At 36.0% G+C, this 18,137-nt stretch overlaps 1 protein-coding gene across 1 annotated transcript in view; it reads right to left on the reverse strand.

Moving 5' to 3' along the window:
• Positions 1-18,137, reverse strand: part of PRKN (parkin RBR E3 ubiquitin protein ligase) — a 679,301-nt gene that overhangs the window by 441,626 nt on the left and 219,538 nt on the right. The window contains 1 exon segment of the mRNA XM_058020484.1: positions 3,029-3,147. Coding sequence (XP_057876467.1) covers positions 3,029-3,147 — 119 coding nt within the window.

Consider the following 18,137-nt stretch of genomic DNA (forward strand, 5'->3'; position numbering starts at 1 on the left):
CTACTTAATGGAAAAAGTAATATTTTAAATGTCAGCCCACACACCATGAAAAAAGAAAGCTCAATTTAATCAGGCTGGTCATTTGTATCTTAGGTAGTCAAAGGATTAGCATGTAGAGTAAGTGAAGGCTGCACGAGGCTTTGTGCAGGTTTTACACAGGTATTCACTTTCATCTCAATAAAAGATTTAGTGTAACAAATGTTGGCTTACAGAGTACTTTGGTGCTTATGGCACAAAGAGCTTCTGTGCTTCTGAGCACAAAAGAAACTTGCTGTGTTGCCTTGTAAAGGTCAGGCACAGTTTTCCAAGACTGGGGGGAAAAAGAGAACTAAAAAAAGAAGTGGCTTTGCTGACAGATCTGTAGTATAGTGGTACAGACAAGTGTTTTTAATAGTTTGTTTATGTCAACTTTATTTCTCTCAATTTATAGAGAAATTAGTCAACTCTTAACTATAGCACCAGTAGAGAGAATATCTATTGGTAATCACTGGTACAGCCCTGTGGGATTGGAGAGGAAAGACAGAGGGTTTGGGGTAATATTCTAACCTGAACTTTTTTTAACCTTTTCAGCAGACTTTGCCCATTGTAGACTGCCATGCATCAAAGAAAGCAGGGCTAATACAGCTCACTTGCTCTGAGAGACACACTTTTGCCTGGCCTTAACACAGAGTGGTCTCTATACAGTAAGAAATAAGTCTTAGTACCTATTTGAAGCCACTCCAACTGGAATTGTTTTCTGTCTCCTTGGAAAGTGGAGCAGAAAAGAAGGTGGGGCAGACACCACATGCAAAATCTGCACCTACTCTTTATAACCACAGGACTGAGATAGATGCTGTGTGTTTGTAAAACAAACTGACTTGCATAGCACATTCATGACATTAGGAGTGCCCATACTGCAAACACTGCACTTTGGAAGCCCACAGGACTGTCAGCCCAAACTGCAGGAACAGCATTCTCACTGTTCCTAACTACTGTACTGTTGCTGTGCTCTGCTTCAATTCAAGAGGAAAAGAATGATAACAGATTCTCTCTGCTTTGTGAAGAAAGTAACAAGAATTTCAAGTGTGAATTATTTTCACAGCCAAGAATTTTTTTAAAACTAAAACAGAATAAAATTATTTTAACTTTCCAGAAGATATCTGCCTTTCCTCTTTTGTACTTTTACGCTGAAGTATCTTATCAAATCCTCAAAAAGCTGGGATTTTTTGAATCAACCTTGAAAATTGAAACAGCTTCCACTACAAGTTTCCAGCCACTTTCTTTTCATATGTGCTGTAAAATATGCTAACAGAAAGAAGAAGCAGCTGTAATCTGCTCGTTCAATTGAATTTATCAGCCTACATATATTTATTGTGTCATTGAACCCATATTTGCCAAAAGAATGTAGACCCATGTACATTCCAGGCAATCAGAAGTTATCTATAGGTGTACACTACTGAAACTTCTTGTAATAGCATTTCCACCATGGAGTTATGAGTGAGGAATTCCTGGGAGACGATGCAGGGTTGATGTTTTTTTGGGTTTTTTTTAAGTCCCCCAAACCAAGAACAGTGTAGATTCTGTAAAAGCTGAAAAGTTTGGAAATGTATTTAGGTTTATTTAATACAAGGAATGCAATGATCCCAAATCAAACAGCACAGATGTGAAAGTCATCATTTCCAAAAGTGGACATGCTGGAGGAAGCCTCTGAGTCTAGCAAAGGACTCATATTGTGTGATGTCAATGGAATCTGTAAGATTCAGACTCATCTATTGACAAAAGCAATGCCTTTCAGCAGCACTGACTTCATGTATATCAGCTGAATACATATTGTCTGTGTTTACATCCATTGGAAATGTATATTAATAGTGTCTTCTCTTGTGTCTTGATTTATATATGATTCAAGCCTAGGCTAATCACCAATATCTGAATACAAATTTTGAGAGAAAAAGAATCTCCTTAGATGTGCTCATCTGGAACACCACAAAATGCAGCACTTTGAAGCCTCTAAAATAAATCAGAGATAGTTGGTTAATTCAGGAATAGCACAAAAAGCTTGAAGGGCATTGTAGTTGTGGCTTTTTGAATTAGATGTGTATAAGTATGGTATGGTTTATTCTTTTCAAGGAGAATATAAAACCTGGGGTTTTAATTGCTATTTTTTTACAGTTCTATTACATGTAAAGGCATTGAAGCACCGTGATACATTGAGAACATAAAGCTGAAACTTTAAACTACAGCAAAAGACAAATTTAAACACTTGGACATGGGCTGAATATGAAAGTTCCTTATAACCAAGCAACATGGTATGGATCAGTCCTCTTCAAGACCTAAGCCTCTCCCACAACAAACCTGGTTGACTAATCTGATTTAGGAGAGAGGAAGAACTCTCATTCAACAGTAACACAACCAGTGAAATTTAGCAGCCCTCAGATAGAAGAAAAAAACCCTTCAAACCTTTACACAACTGCACATTCAACTCACTCCCCAACACTCTCTCATTTTAGGGTGCAAACCAGACTTGAGAGATCTCTTACTAGTTTTCTGTCCAAGAACAATAATTTTTCCTTGACTTTACATGCTGCAACAGGGCTGGAAGGATTAATATTCTCAACTACACATCTATTCAAAAACTTCTGGCTTCAGCCCATAACGATCACAACATAGATCTGAATTCAGATGTTTCTGAGGCCTTAACAACAGCTCCAAGGTTTGAATAAACATCTGTCATCCCATCCTTTTAGCACATATGCAGTTGCATAGATTGTACATACAATCAGGTTAATCATTAGTCCTTTAAAGAAAGAGTTAAGTGTGTCTTTCAAGGACTGGAGCTCTAGTCTGCACCATGTCTTTGCATATGCACCAAATAATAGAAACAAGTGAGTGAAATTTTCAACATCCTTTGAACTACTCTTCTCAGCTATAAACAGCAAGAAAAAAAAAATAAGACTACATATATACATAGCCATATGTATGCAAATAGAAAAGACTAAATATGTCATCTCCATATACCCCAAAACCTTGAAACAAATCCAAAAAATCTTACCCTTGCCAATGTCAGGGTTCCTTGTTTACATACACTGCAGCGGACCCTCAGTTTTCCAGGCTTCACAGCTTGGCAGAAATTTTTGCAAAAAACATAAAAACTGTTGTAACTTGCTGCACCTGTCAAGAGGAAAAACAAACAAACAGGAAAAAACCACTTTTGATGCAGACTGAAAATCAGCAGCAAACTGTCATGAAAGCTTTCTGTTTCACTCTATAAGTGATAAAATAAATTTCATTTCTGAAGAGAGCTTTGTGATCATCTTTTCTTGCCTGGTCTAGTTCCTAACACCTTCCAGTAACTCCTGCTTGTCAATCAATAACTACAGGTGAACTACACTATAATTCCTTGAAAATGCATCCAGAGCTTATCACTGATCAGCACCAAGTGAAATCTTTGGCAATTAATCTATGAGATTAATTACCCCAACCCTCCATAATTTGCATCTCACTTCTACTCTAAAATTGTCTAGCTGCAATTTTTATGAGGTCAAATTGCATGAAAATTTGTTTAGATGAAGTTTAAAAGATGAGTTTTACTGATATCACAACAAGAAAACAATTTAGCAAATTTACTTCTACTCATGGAAGACTGGAAGCCAGTTCTTTATTCTTTCTGGCAGCCTTATAACCTAGCAAAGTTTGCAAACTGCTGCCAAGATATTAGGCCAAGTAAATTTTCAAGGAAAATGAAATGAAACGCATTCTGTTCGTGAAACTATGGAACAGAATGTGATATGCAGAGAATTGTCAAAGCCCAGGGCAATGCTAATGAATTTGATTTCACAGGCAATGCTGATCACTGTTTGAATGAAACACTTTTTAGAACAGTTATGGATATTCCTTACAAAATGTTGGAATATCTCTGGCATGGTTTTAATCTAGACTGGACATCTCCAAGGTCAGAGACTCAAGGTTATCATCAGAAATTGAAATGAGACCAGAATAAAGTTTCAAACAAAAATTTCTCAATTTTAAGAGGAGATTTCATCCATTAACAGTAGTGAACTTCAGAATCACTAGCAAACCATTAGAGATGAAAATTTTTTTACTGTCGTTCTCCCTATTCTCTTATTTCTCCCTGCATTCATCAGAAATATATGCTTTATGTACATGTGAACCTTAGCACATCACCACATTAAATATGACCTGGAATAATATTTTTAAACATGGCTGACTTCCTTTATTTTTAGATGTCCTTTACACATTAAAGGGTCAGAACCTGCATTCTGCCAATGCAAAATGTCAATCAATTACATTTTATACCTATTCATGGCTGTCCTGATTTAAATGTGCTTGAATATGATATAAATGTAACTCAAATATGATTTCAGTATCTAAGACTCAACCTCAGAGAACTCTGTCATAGAAAAAAGTCCTTTTTTTTCTAAGAAAAAGTATGCAGATGTCTACAAAGAAGATGTGCACTGTTGAAAAAGATGCTTTAACACTTCAATTTTTCAGAAACATTAGCTTCATAAGAGTATATCAGTGATGTATCCAAAACTAATTTTGGTCAACTGATCTATCAAGTGTTTTCACTATGCTTCCTTGGAAAGTATTAACCACCATGGCAGGACATAAAGTACTACAGAATTTAAATGGAATTCAGTTTCTGTGGAAAATGTTACACACCCATATATTCACACACGTACACACTTTTCATATGAATAACTCAAAAGGCTGAGAACACACTTCTAAAATCAGTCTAAAACACAGTTCTGGAATGAAAATAGTTAAAGGAAAAAGGTTTATGCTGAGCTATTTAATATATGATTCAATGTTGTGAAACTTAATATGACAAAGTTTTGGACAACTGGACATCCATTCATTCGTACTTTGCTGGAGGCTCTCATTACTGGAACTGAGAATATGTCTGGATTAGACTTGATTTGAGCTAAAATCCACATCATTTTACATCAAAAATCTAAACTGTGGTATTGCATATGAGAAGGAGGACATTTGCAAGTGACTTAATTTTACTTTTGGCAGTTCCTCTATGCAGGATCAGCAGATCAGGCCAGTGCCTTTAGCACAATTCAAAGGGAATGCTCCATGACTAAAGAAAGCAGGAATGTTATTGCTAGTAGAGGTCCACAATAATCAAGATTATTTCAGCCACTTATTCCTGACTTGGTCTCAACAGCAGGAAGTGAGACCAGAGCCTGTTATCTATTCTGTTATCACTAGTCCTCTCCTGTTGTTCCAGTTTCCTATGTGAGCTGTCTAATGGGACTACTGAAACTGCTGCTTCTATTCACACTCATCTTGAGTAATTCTGTGATGCCAGTGCTCACTGTCTTGTTCATTCCTACACTCCAAACTGATTCCTGGTGTGACTCTAATGAAATCTTTCCAGTTAAACAGAACCATCTTATTGAGTACATGAGCCCTTACAGCATAAAACAATTTGTTAATTGGCTGATGCCTTTCCTGATCCAGTCCTCCATTACCTGCTGTCTTGTGTCCCTGTCTCATTTTTGCCAAGGATTAAAATTTATTTCAAGGATTAAAACACTTGAGGCAGGAAGCATGCTCTCTGTCTGCTTTGTGTTCTAAGCTCATTCCATCTGGACCGAAAGATAAAATTATTTTATTGATAATAGTCTGCAAAATATTCATGGGATAGTATGGCATAAATCAGCATGACTGAATACTGCAGTAAAAAACAGTAGTCATAGGAGAGGCCTAAAATGAGACATATTGCTGATTTACTATAGAGGATAAATCTTATGCATTAGCTTGATATTTGCTCTGTGCAAAAATAGACCACATTAGCTCAATATTCATTTTTCTTAGCACTTTCAATTTTGTTTTCAGTTTTCATGAATATAAAAAGTCCCCCCAAACACATTCCCTGCGCACAAATTTGAAACACAAGAAACAAATTTATAATATAATGGGTTGGAGCAGTTAAGCAGCACAGATCTATTCAGAGACACAGAATAACTTTAGAAATATCTGCAATAGCAAGGAAGCTGGAAAGGCACAATGTGATAAGAGGAATGCACTGATTTTAGAAAGAATGTGTTAAGTGGAGATTTTCAGCAACACATTGACCATTTTATGCAGATGTGCTGATCACATTCTCACAAAGTGCAGTTACATCATTAGGTGCAGGTCCTGAGCAGCATCAGCAGGCAAAACAAAGACTTAATTAAAAATGCAAATGCTGTAAGTCTGCTTACAGTACAACACTGATGGCCAGCATTAAGCTCTTTACTGACTGTATTCCCATGGCCCTTGCCTGAGACTGCATCTCCTTGGACCCCTTTTCAAAGAGAAACTGAAAGACATAGGAACAAGAAAAACTGTCTTATGCACCAGCTTTGACACATCAATATTAATAAAGAATGTAATTATGGCACAGTGCCAATAATCACTAAAATTGCTGCAGAACAAACCACATAAGTAAATGTCTCAGGCACACAACTTTTGTGTGTACCCCTTTAATGAGAATTGAGAAAACAAACTCTATTTTGCAGTTTTCACTTCCAAATATCATATAAAGCCACTTATTACATGCTAGTTTTAGGAAAATGCTTGATGTTTTTCTCTATAGAGTTAATTTAATTAAATTGCCTTTACAGGCAAAAAAAAAAAAAAAAAAAAAAAAGTTAGGATGATATGAATACAAGAGGCCTCTCAGTTATGATCTGTGTCAGGACCTGTCCTCTCACCCCAATGAGACACACTCTCTCTTTTCTACCTCTTCAAAGATAATTTCCTCACAAATGTCACATCACCAAAAAAAAAGGGTCTTAAAACTGTTTTCCCCTTTAGTATGTTACATAAAAAGAAAAAGTAGCTTTCTCTGATGCTGATGTGTATCCCAATGTTTTTATACTATCTCCCCATTTAGTCTTTTAAGCTCCTTAGGACCTGAATTACCTCCTCATTTCTGTGTTGTTAATGATGACCATGCACTGGGAGCTTTGTTCAGGTTAGTGATAGCACAGACCAATTATTTCGATATGCATGACTAGTTAATGAGAAAACATTAGTCATAATGACTATAGACTTGATCCTGAAATCTCTAATCAGTCAAAACACCCATTATCATCTCTATGACTGTTTAAGTGAATAAAATCTAAATAGGGATATTAGCAGCTGAAAACCTGCTGTTCTCATTTGAACTGTATTTTCATATAGATTATACTGATTACTGAGTCTTTCCTATAATCACCCGTTTAAAACAGGACACAGCTACAGGAAATCTTTCAACAGATTGAAAACTACATAAAGTTAGCATTGTTTCAGACTCCATTATATTTACATTTAGACTAGTTGCAATTTGTAAAATATAGACTGACTGTCAGAGACCTCAGACTATTTTGGCAATTTGCACCTACATAATGAAAAATACAAAGTTAGAAAAGAAAGAAAATAAGTATTCCTCCAACTGTGTTCACTTTAAGGACTTTGTTTGATTCAACACAGTAGGAGGAAAAATGTCTGAAATACAAACCCAGAAGGCTCAAACTAGTGAAAATTTCCACATAAAGCTAAGTTAAAAAAAATGTAGGTTTTGTTTCTGGACCCAAAGAAGGAGAAGTTACTTACAAGACCTCATTCATTTTGCAAAAATAAATGTTATGCTTTGTCTGTAACTTTTGTCCTTTAACTACTTTTCGTGGTCTGCAAAGACATCACAGAACACGTAGCTTTCCTCTCCAGACCCGTGTATGTGGATGCACACATTTATAAACTTTTCTACCTGTTCTAGATGATTAGGAAGATTAATAGGTAACTTTTCTACCTATTCTTTATGATGACTTTCTAATTTTTAACATGAAAATGGTATTTATTTAACAGTTGGATTCATCTAACCTGTTTATGATATATTATAATGAGAACAATTGACACTTTTATGGTTTGATTCAATTAATCCTAAAGTAGATATAAGAACATACAACCATGTCAGATAAATTGTGTCTAAAAGGGTCTGTTTCTCTCTTTTGTGGGGATTTAGAACAACAAGGTGCGGCAGAAGTATCTACCTTGCAAACCTCTAAAATTATGGAAGATGAACCCCACATGGTGATGCCATGCAAAACAATTCATTACTAAGAGCTGAAGAATGATAACAATATGAAATAGAATAAATCAGAAAAAAAAAAAAAACAATAAACCAACCACAACTCTTTCTTGATACTCAAATAGGACTTGCAGAATGTCTGTGCATCTCAGGTAATTAAAGTATATGGAATACACAGCTACTCAGAAAAAAATAAATGGACTTGTCACTGTTACAAGGACTAAAAATTTAAGAAGAGTTGAAATTTGGCTGAAGAGGGTATAATGTCTAAGAGGTGGAGTATCAGAAGTTACTTGACAAAGACAATAGGGCACACTTATTTTCTAATGCCTTTTTGGTGAAAAATTTTGTGTGAGAAAACCAACCAGGAGACATTTATGAATTTAAAAAATGCAAAAAGCACAGCATTTGATCTATCTGGAATTACTGAAATTTAGGACATTAGTATATTAGGCTTTCTCTTCCAATCATTATCATGAAAGAATCATCTGCTTCACTTTTCTGAGCCCCAGTACCATTTACCTCCACTTTCTTTTATATTTCACCCAAATCCCTCATTATCTTTTTACCCATCTTACTTCTGTAATTACCTTTTCCCTGTCTCATTCCCTTTCTTGACCTCTATATAAGGTCACCTTTCTCTTATCTCTCACAATATATCTTCCTCTCCTTCAACTTGCTCTCTGATTTTCAGACAAAGGAGCAAAATTCAACATTATTGCTCATATTAACAATAAAGAGTGAATGATTCAAAAAGAGGAAAAAATAAAAACCACCAAAAAACAGTTGTGATGATTCTACCAGACAGCAAAACTTGGAATTAAAAAAAACCAAAACAAAACAACACACCAGAAATTTCATGAAACTGCTGAAAGCTGAGCAAACAATACATGGGAGAAAAACAGTGCTACAACAAAGTGTTCAAGACTTAAGAGTGTCAAAAGGTCTCCCATAAAATGTACTTCTTGTGCACGAGGAAAACGCTATGCAGCAATCATAATATTCCCACAAATCTCCACTTGAGCTGCTTTTTACATCCTTGAGGGGACCGAGTGTGACCTGTGGTGATGAGAGCTGGCTAGGCCTGGTTTATTTGCAGCTGAAGGCAGCAACTTCTCAGTTCAAGCCTAAGCACATGAAGGGAAGTGAAGATGCTCCAGAAGTCTGCCTGGGTTGCACAGATCATGCAGCGCCGGCTTCAGTATCAGCAGCAGACCCAGTTGATCACAGACTCAGCAAATAAACTAAGAAATGTTTAAAAATCAAACCAGTGGTCACCAAGAAAGTCCATAAGAACAAGGCTGGTTCCACGTCAGGCCAGAAAAACAAGAATATACAAGATATACATCCAGACACAGCACACTTAGAAACACAGCCCAATGATGCAAAAAGGAAAGGACCTGAGCCTAAATATAACTCCTGGGCCAGTGGGCTCACTGAGGATGAGTGAGGTGAAAACCTCTGACAAGGCTTCCAGCAGCTCTTTCTCACACAGCCCTTTTAATAAAAGTCTGACCCAATTTACACAACTGCACATTTCACAACTGACCTTTGACACAACTAGCTAAACGCCCATGCAGGGAGAGAGGCTGAAGAAGTCAAAATAATGGCTATTCCTACTGACTTGCTTCTCTGTATTAGCTCCCTAATTTCTTCCTGTGTCCCAAAAACCCCAGCTCTAGTCAACTACAATTACAACTCAATTATTTACAACTACGAAAGGCTGGAAACCAGCAGCAACATTCTTGCTGTTAGCTGTGTTACAGTCTGACACCCCAATACATGACATTCAGGAAAAGTTTGTTTTTCAGAGCACCCAAGGATCACATAATGAGGTAGCAAGGCTTATATGGAAGGCAATTGATTTATTCAAGGTACTAAAACTTTATCCTTGGGAGAGGTCAAGGCCTTCTTGGATGGGGCTTTGACCAACTTTGGTGGAAGGTATCACTGCTCATGGAAGGGGATTGGAACTAGATGATTTCTACGGATCTTTCCAACCCACGTAATTCTATGATTCTGTGATAAAAAACCCCTTTCTCAGCAATTTTAAAATATAAATTATATTGTTACTGGATGAAATGCAAAATTCTCTTTTGTTCAAGTACATAGTTAAAATACCGGAAGTAAATTTCAGGAATGAATGATCAGTTTTCACAGTTCAGTCCCCCAAAAAATTGTTCCAGGACTTGAGTATTCACCATGAGAAAAACAGAAATGAACAGTGAAGTGACAAAGTTTGCTAGTGATACAATTTTTTTCAGGGTAGTAAAAATTAAGGTCAACCAGATAACCCACATTTTTTCTGGCCAACCAGAAAAAACACTCAGTAGGATGCTGAGTGACAGTATAATGAAAAATTAAATTCCTTGTAGATAAATGTGAGGTGATATACATAGGAAAAATAATTTTAGCCAAAAAGTGATCATTTTGTCTAGTTATTATCACACAAAAACAGGAACTTGGGGGTATAATAGCTAGTTGTATGAAAATGTCAGCTCAATGCTCAGTAGCAATCAAAAAATAAATTGAGTGCTAGGAATTATTGAGAGGAATTGAGAAGGAAGCCCAACCAAAAAAAAAAAAAAAAAAAAACAAACCACACCATCCCAGAAAACAATGAAACAATGCTGTACAAAATCTCTAAAAATCCATTATGAGCTCCATTTTCAGTAGTGTGTGCAATTCCATCTTGCTTTGCATTCATAAATTCAACAGATACATCTCTCACAGGGCTGTCCATTAACATACTAAATAACTTGTTAGTGGTTTTATTCTTGACATTTCAGTGTGTCACAAAACATTGCACAATTAACAGTGTACCACAGAAACTGCCATTTCAAATGACCTGTGATACTTTTTTTCATCTTCAATGCCCTGCATGTCAGGCTCCACACTCTGAAGGTTCCACAGAACTAAAATTTTAATGACAATTTATTTAGAAACAGAGGAGAGAAGGAAAATGGCTCAGGAAAGATGTATCTATAACTTAGTTGATACAATGTTTTTCAATGAAGACAGAAAATATTACCAGTACTTTTAAAACTGAACTATTTAGTTTCTGAAATGTGCTATTTAATGATATAAGTAACTTATTTCAATAAAAGTAATATTATGAGGAAGTTCCTTAGCTGCTTTTACATTAGAAAAGATATATATTGGCAATCATTCTCGTAAAGGCTTGTCCAGAGAAATGGAAAAGATTGAGTGAAAATGGCACTTTACCATGCTCTCTCATCTCAACATAATTGCATGGTCTTTGCATCACTTTTATATAATGCAATTCCAGAACTATACTGTAAAGAATAGGAATGATTTTAAGAAAAAGGTCAGCTTAGAATTTCACATACTCTGTTTGCACAGACTCTAAACTGTAATGTTGGATATGCAGCAACACTCTTTTGCATTTAGAAGACAGTTTTGAAAATACAAACCTAAGTCAAGAGGTTTCTTTATCTCTTTAAACCATTGACCAAAAGGGTTTGGGAAGAAGGGATACAGTTTCTCCAGGCTATTAAAATCAGCCTAGGTACTTAAGCAATGAGCAGTAAACACCAGCTTTTTAAAGCAATTTGGATGTGACATATGCTATGAGCTAACTTCTTTCTGTAGAGGAAGAAAAACATGGAATGAAGTTTTTCAGGAAGAGAGAGAAAGACAGACAAAGGAAGGACAGAGTGCACTTTAAGCTCAGAGCTTAAACCTCAAAGCACCTCTAGCTCTGCATTAACTAACAGAATTCCCCCTCCACAGATTAGCTGAAAGGCAGCAAGATTCATCACATTAAAGTTAAATGTGCAGAAAATGGAATCATAGTAATCCTCACTGACATGTTTACACGTACAGTCTGCTGAGCATCTACCTCTGTTATTTGATAAGAAGCATTGAAATAATAGTCTCAGACTTTGAAACAGTGATACCAACTAATCTTCTCCTTGCAACTCTTACAGATGCCTCAACACATCTAAAAATTTCTCACAGAAAGGTGGTGGTACCGATAGTCTAGTGATCCACCCCGCTATGCCAAGATGCATAATTCTACAGAGGAAAGCTTTGAGCTTCAGCTCATGACCTTTTCCCACTTCACTTTGGAGAGACCTTTTGGGGTGGCTGCAGCCAGATAAACCTGTTGGCTTGATCATCTTCATAAACAACAGGAAAACTCACTTTATTATCCAGAAGGAATCAAACAGCTTCCCTATCAGAATGAATTAAGCTAATATTGGAGTTTCTAAGTAGATATGTGCCACTTTAACTCTTAATTACCCCTTTCTCCTTTAATGCAAAGCTATGATGAAGTGAGAATGCAGTAATTTGTTGGCCCTGTGAGGCTTCTCAGTAAGAGATATTATCAATATACATAGGGTTCATTCACCAACATGCTGTTTCATCAGTTATTATACATGTGTTATCTATTATATGTTTATACATATTATTATATGTATATATAATATACATACATATATATATACATACATATATTATATATATACATATATATATATTATATGTTTTATCCTGTATGTGCAGTGTCTTCAAATGTGACGTCAGTATGAAATGTTCATTGCACTTTAGAGACTAGATTGCATAGCAATTCTTTGCTGGATTAATTTTAACCAAGTCCTGCTATCATTCTTCAACCTGTCAGTTTAGGAAACCACCCTCTGCCCCACGTTAGCTTTCCTACCACATGACCTGTAGAGCCTCCACTCCTCACCACCCTATCTATGAACAGCACAGAGCTTTAGCAGCTGCTTGTTACCCTACTCCCAATTAGTGTGACTCCAAACCAGAGGCTGCCAGCTGATCTCTCAGTTATTCCCTGGGGTGCCACGCCAATCAATTAAACAAATTGATTTTGTAGAATGGTTTTGTTGAAGTTAAACAGAAATGCTTAAAGACTGTTTTGTACATTCAACTTGAGATGTACTTCATACCTCTTAATCTCTATAAAAGCCTGTTCCCCTCCTGCCATCTCACATAAACCTAAGAAAGCTGGTTTGTTTTTCTTTCTATACAATGCTTTTCACAGTTTGACAGTTATGTGTTGGAGGGGTTCTTCTTTCTAGCATTGAATTCCCAACTCACACTATAAAGTAGAAAACATTCCTGCAGATTCTAAAGAGAAAAGATTTCATCCCAATGCTCCCTACCTTCTTCATCAGTAAGCATTTGATCTCTGGTTGATTCTCTTGAAGAATTATGATGATCTCGAAAAGAATAAAGGTATTATATCTACATCTCCAGTACCTAATGCAGATTCCTGTTCTACTACATATCTGTGCCAGAGGTAATCAACCTTACAGTTCTGCCCTATTTATAGTATATTTATAAGCCATTTAGCCAGAGAAGGAGACTCCAGAGGGGGCTACACGAGAATAGGGATAGCAAAATGAAATATGAAAGAGACTCTGCAGAAAAGAGAATGCTAGATGTTTTTAGATATGGCAATGTTTCATGAAGATGTTTTATTTATCTACATATTACTGGTCAAAAAAAGATCTTTGTGCCTGGATAGCAGACACAAAATGTGTTTGTTCACATTTACACTGCTAGATTTAGTATACCTGAAAAATTTCTATTACAGATTAGAAGGAAAATGTTGAGGACTGATAACATTTGTTTGAAACAGATTTTTTTACATTTCTATCCTAAATACTTCACAATGGTTAGAGTTATAAAGAAGACATGGCTCAAGATGAGTCAAATATTAGCTCAGCCACAGCCCTTGTTACATTCCCGCATTATGCTTTTAATAAGGGAAAAATTACTGTGAACAATGCTGTGGGTTGTAGAAACCAGGATATATAGCTATTCATCACATTTTGGATATCAAGAGGGATTAAAATGCAATATCCATGATCACTAATCTGCACAAAATCAGAAATTTTGATCTTTCACAGCTGAAGATAGTGAAGATTTTGCTATTTATTTAATTTTTATTAGAACAAACACAACATTCTTTTGAAGAGAACTAAAATTTGCTGGGGAAAAGTCCCTGATAATGTTAATCATGATCTTTACCGGGTCATATCTCCATCATAGACTTCATTTAAAACATTACTGATGTTTGATTCAGCTACCCCCAAAATAATTAGTGGAGGTTAATTATTAGGGAAGAGTTGCTGCAGAAAAAATTTCAGTTACCAAGTGATATACCTTTAAATGAGAAACCAACTGTTGCCAGTATTGAGTTTCTTTCCAGTAATATATGCTGAATATTTATTCTGTAACAAAACTAAAGAGCAAACTGTGGTGAACAAAAGGATGAGCTCTGTTTCCTGCTACTTTAGTTGCTCAAGTGAACTTCTGATCTTTTTCACAATTTTAGTTAAACCACCTTCATAGCAAAAAGGCCATAAGATAATGTCAGCCAGCACTGAAAGCCAGAAGCTTATAATAAAACCAGGGGCTTATAATAAAATCCCTGACAAGTTTTGCAGTGTAGCAGGAAGCTGAACATCAATGAAAACAGTGTATGATGAACAGGCTCAACTTGGAGCACAATGTCCTACTGTTCCCTCACCCTGCACCCAAAGACCCTGTCTCCATATCCATACGTTTCTTTTTCTCTATTCCCATCTTTTGACAAGTAAATGTCAAGACCCACAGAACTGACTGTTGCACCAGCAGGGCATCATGGAAGCTTGGAAAGCAGCTCATGGTGCTTAGCAAACATGGTGGCTTTCAAGGACACCTCACACACACAAAAAAAAAAAAAAACAAAAAAACAAAAAAACAAAAAACACCAAACCAAAACCAGACAATATGTCTTCCCCTGCCAAATACAATGATCTTTTTCTTTCATCGAAGTTCAAATTTAGTCCCACTGAAATAATTTGTATTTATAAGGAGAAAGCAGGATGTGTTTTGCAAAGCTATTTTTGCCTTCTACTATTAAGAGAATTTCTTAATCTCTTCCATGTAATCACTTTCTGTAGATCAAGCCTTTTTAAGAGGTCTGTTCTCCCAATGTCCTTGTTGTGTGCACAGAGCTCCAATGACATTAATGAATGCTGAGCACATGATTTGAGCACAGACTGATTCCTGTCATTTCGAGTGCTAAGAGCTCATAACAGAAACCATGTGGTGCATGGTGAGGCACTGGAACAAGTTGCCCAGAAAAGTTGTGGATGCCTCAACCTTGGCAGGCTGGATGAGGCTTTGAGCAACCTGGTCTAGTGAAAGGTGCCAATGGCAGAGGGATTGGAACTAGATGACCTTTAAGATCCCTCCTAACTCAAACCATTCTATGATTTATGATTTTTACTTTGCCTTATAATTGGACTCTTCCTTTCAAAAAGAATCACCCTAAAACTCTATTATCAATGTTTTTATACATAAGGGATTATTTCTAAGGGTTACTTTCCTATTTTTCTTAGTATTATCAGTAATAAATTAATGTCAACAATTATTCTGGAAAACATACATAGTTTTTTTCTGGAAATAATGCAGTTTTGTTTAATCAGTACAGAACAATTTTCACCTTCAAATGTCACCTCCAGCTGAGGGTATAAAGATGCAAGTGATGCACTTGCAAAAGAAAGTCCATCCATGTTGTGTCTCATAACCAATCAAAATACATTCTATGAACAGAACTCTGTTCCACCTCACTCCTTGACACAGGGGAGTCAGCAAATGCCACTGTTCAATTAACATGGAAGGGCCTTTAAAAACAATAAAGTAATTAGACACGTTCATGAGAGACAATTATGTCATGTAAAGATAAGCATTCCCGGAAGAGCTTTAGCCTCTATTAGAAAAGAGCATTTTTTACAATTTTCCTCTCAAATTAATTTCACAGACATGCAAGGTGTGATGGGAAAATGGCACTATTCTCATCAGCCTTAAAAGCATATGATATGAATGAGGTCTCCAGCATGGCACTGGCTGCAATAAATTATCAAGTGTGCGTTCTGTTTTCTGAAATGGGCTCAATTTATCATTTTATTGAAAAGGTTCCATTATGCTAATGTCTTATAAAATCACTTTCTGCTGTTGCTAGAAGGTGAAGAGGGGATATCAATTTTTATATATAGAATCTGGAAGTATTGCTGCAGTGAATTGTCAAGGGTTAATAACCCTAAAAGAAGATAAAATATACATAAGAGCAAACTTCCAAGGACTTTGTAATGACAAATTTTCATAACCCTACTGGAAGTAGAATAGTTTTCTTAAGCTTAACTCTCTTAAAAGAAATGTTGAAATAATTAGAAATAGTTAATTTCTGGGTTGAAAACTCTCTTCTCCAATCAAGCCTTGAATTGACACTGGAGACTGTTTTATTCCAATGAAGGTCAGAATAGAAAATACCATTACCAATCTTGTCAACTTGCCCAGATAACAAATATGAAGGATAATCAGACAGGGGTACATGGGTGATTATTTGGAAAGGGGAATACTCCTTCTCTAAATGAAACTTTCTGTAATAAGAACATATTTTCTTTTGAATTATTGTATTCAAAATATGAAAGTATTAAAAGAAGAGAATTAGATTTAGATAGGCAATATATTTGACCCCACATAATAGTAATTCTGTGGTTTTGTGGTTTGTATCCAAAAACTTCTTTTTTGCTGTGCATCAAAGAGAGTACTGTTTCAGTAACATTATCCTGCTTTTAACAGGAAGCATTTTCCTAGGGGAAAATGAGTACGTTCCTCAGCATAATCCAAGAAAGTACAGCATCAAGAGGGATAATTTAATATATATTGACACTAACAAGCTGCCCAGGGAAGGAATTGAGTCACCATTCCTGGAGGTATTTAAAGTTCAGATGTGGCACTTAGGAACATAGTTCAGTGGTGGACTTGGTAGTGATGTGTTAACCTTTGGACTCAATGACCTTAAGGTCTCTTCCAACCTAAACAATTCCGTGACTCCAGGACTGCAATATATTTTAGCAGTCAAAAACAAGTGGAGCTAGAGCACTCTAACCACCATCTCATTGGATCATCAATAAAAACCCTTCTGGATCTTGCAGATTCAAACATGGATCACAGCTCAACAACTTGTGTCATACATTTATCAAACAGCTTGGGAACTTAAAATTTTTGAAAAACTCTCATTCAATATGTAGGAAATATTTACTGCAATTGAGTTAAAATGAAATCCAATGTCTCTTTACACTATGAAAATTATATTGTCATACTCTTCTATTAATGCAAAAGGATTTTTAGACCTGAGATGCACATACTTAAAAGATGCTACTTCTGAAAAACACGTTCTAACACTGTGGCAATCTAGTCAGGCACAATGTGCAAACATTTTGCATCAAGTATGTGAGCAGTGAGACAACCTAATCAAAAAAGAGGTGTGTCGTTGCACACATCTTTATCTTAGGAGGCATCCACATCACAAAATCTTGTAAAACAAAACAAAACAAACCAAAACATGCATGAGGGACTGCAAATGGGTAGAACATCTCTTAGGTATGGAACACACATGAAAGGTAGCTAGCGAAACAAAAACAATGGAAGCAGTGAGGAGAACAAAGGACATTCAGGACTAGGACAAGAAGTATAAAACTTATCAAATAAGAAAGGAAAAATGGAGAGGAAAGAAGACAAGTGCTTTAGTTCCAGTTTCTCTTTTAAAAGAGCTCTCAGGCCCAATGAACTCAATACTTGTGACTACAACACATCACTGCAATGAACATGGCATCAGGTTATGGCCCTGTACATTGGCAGCAAATTTAAAATAAAAAGCCTAACAGTGAAAGTCTAACAGTTTAATGCATATAATGAAGGCACAGTGATAGCAATTAACAATGGGCCAGACCTAACCACTAGCACAGAGAGACCTGTGCAGGAATTCAATGCAGAAATTTTGTAAAAATTTGTTTTGAACTTTAAAACAGAACTGTGCATACAGTAAATTTACAGTATGCAATGAAGACAAATGCAGCCTCGCTTCTCAGAAACTACTTGTTAAAATCAGGACTAGCGTATTATTTCTGAGCTGGTATCTGTTCGGCATTTCTTAAAAAGGTAAGTTAATACCTTCCCTTTTCTGAGATTGATCCTCAAATTAGTATTGCATTTAATATTTAAAAGTTTGTAAAATAATATATTA

The sequence above is a fragment of the Melospiza georgiana genome, chromosome 3, assembly GCF_028018845.1.
Source record: "Melospiza georgiana isolate bMelGeo1 chromosome 3, bMelGeo1.pri, whole genome shotgun sequence".
Classification (NCBI taxonomy): domain Eukaryota; kingdom Metazoa; phylum Chordata; class Aves; order Passeriformes; family Passerellidae; genus Melospiza; species Melospiza georgiana.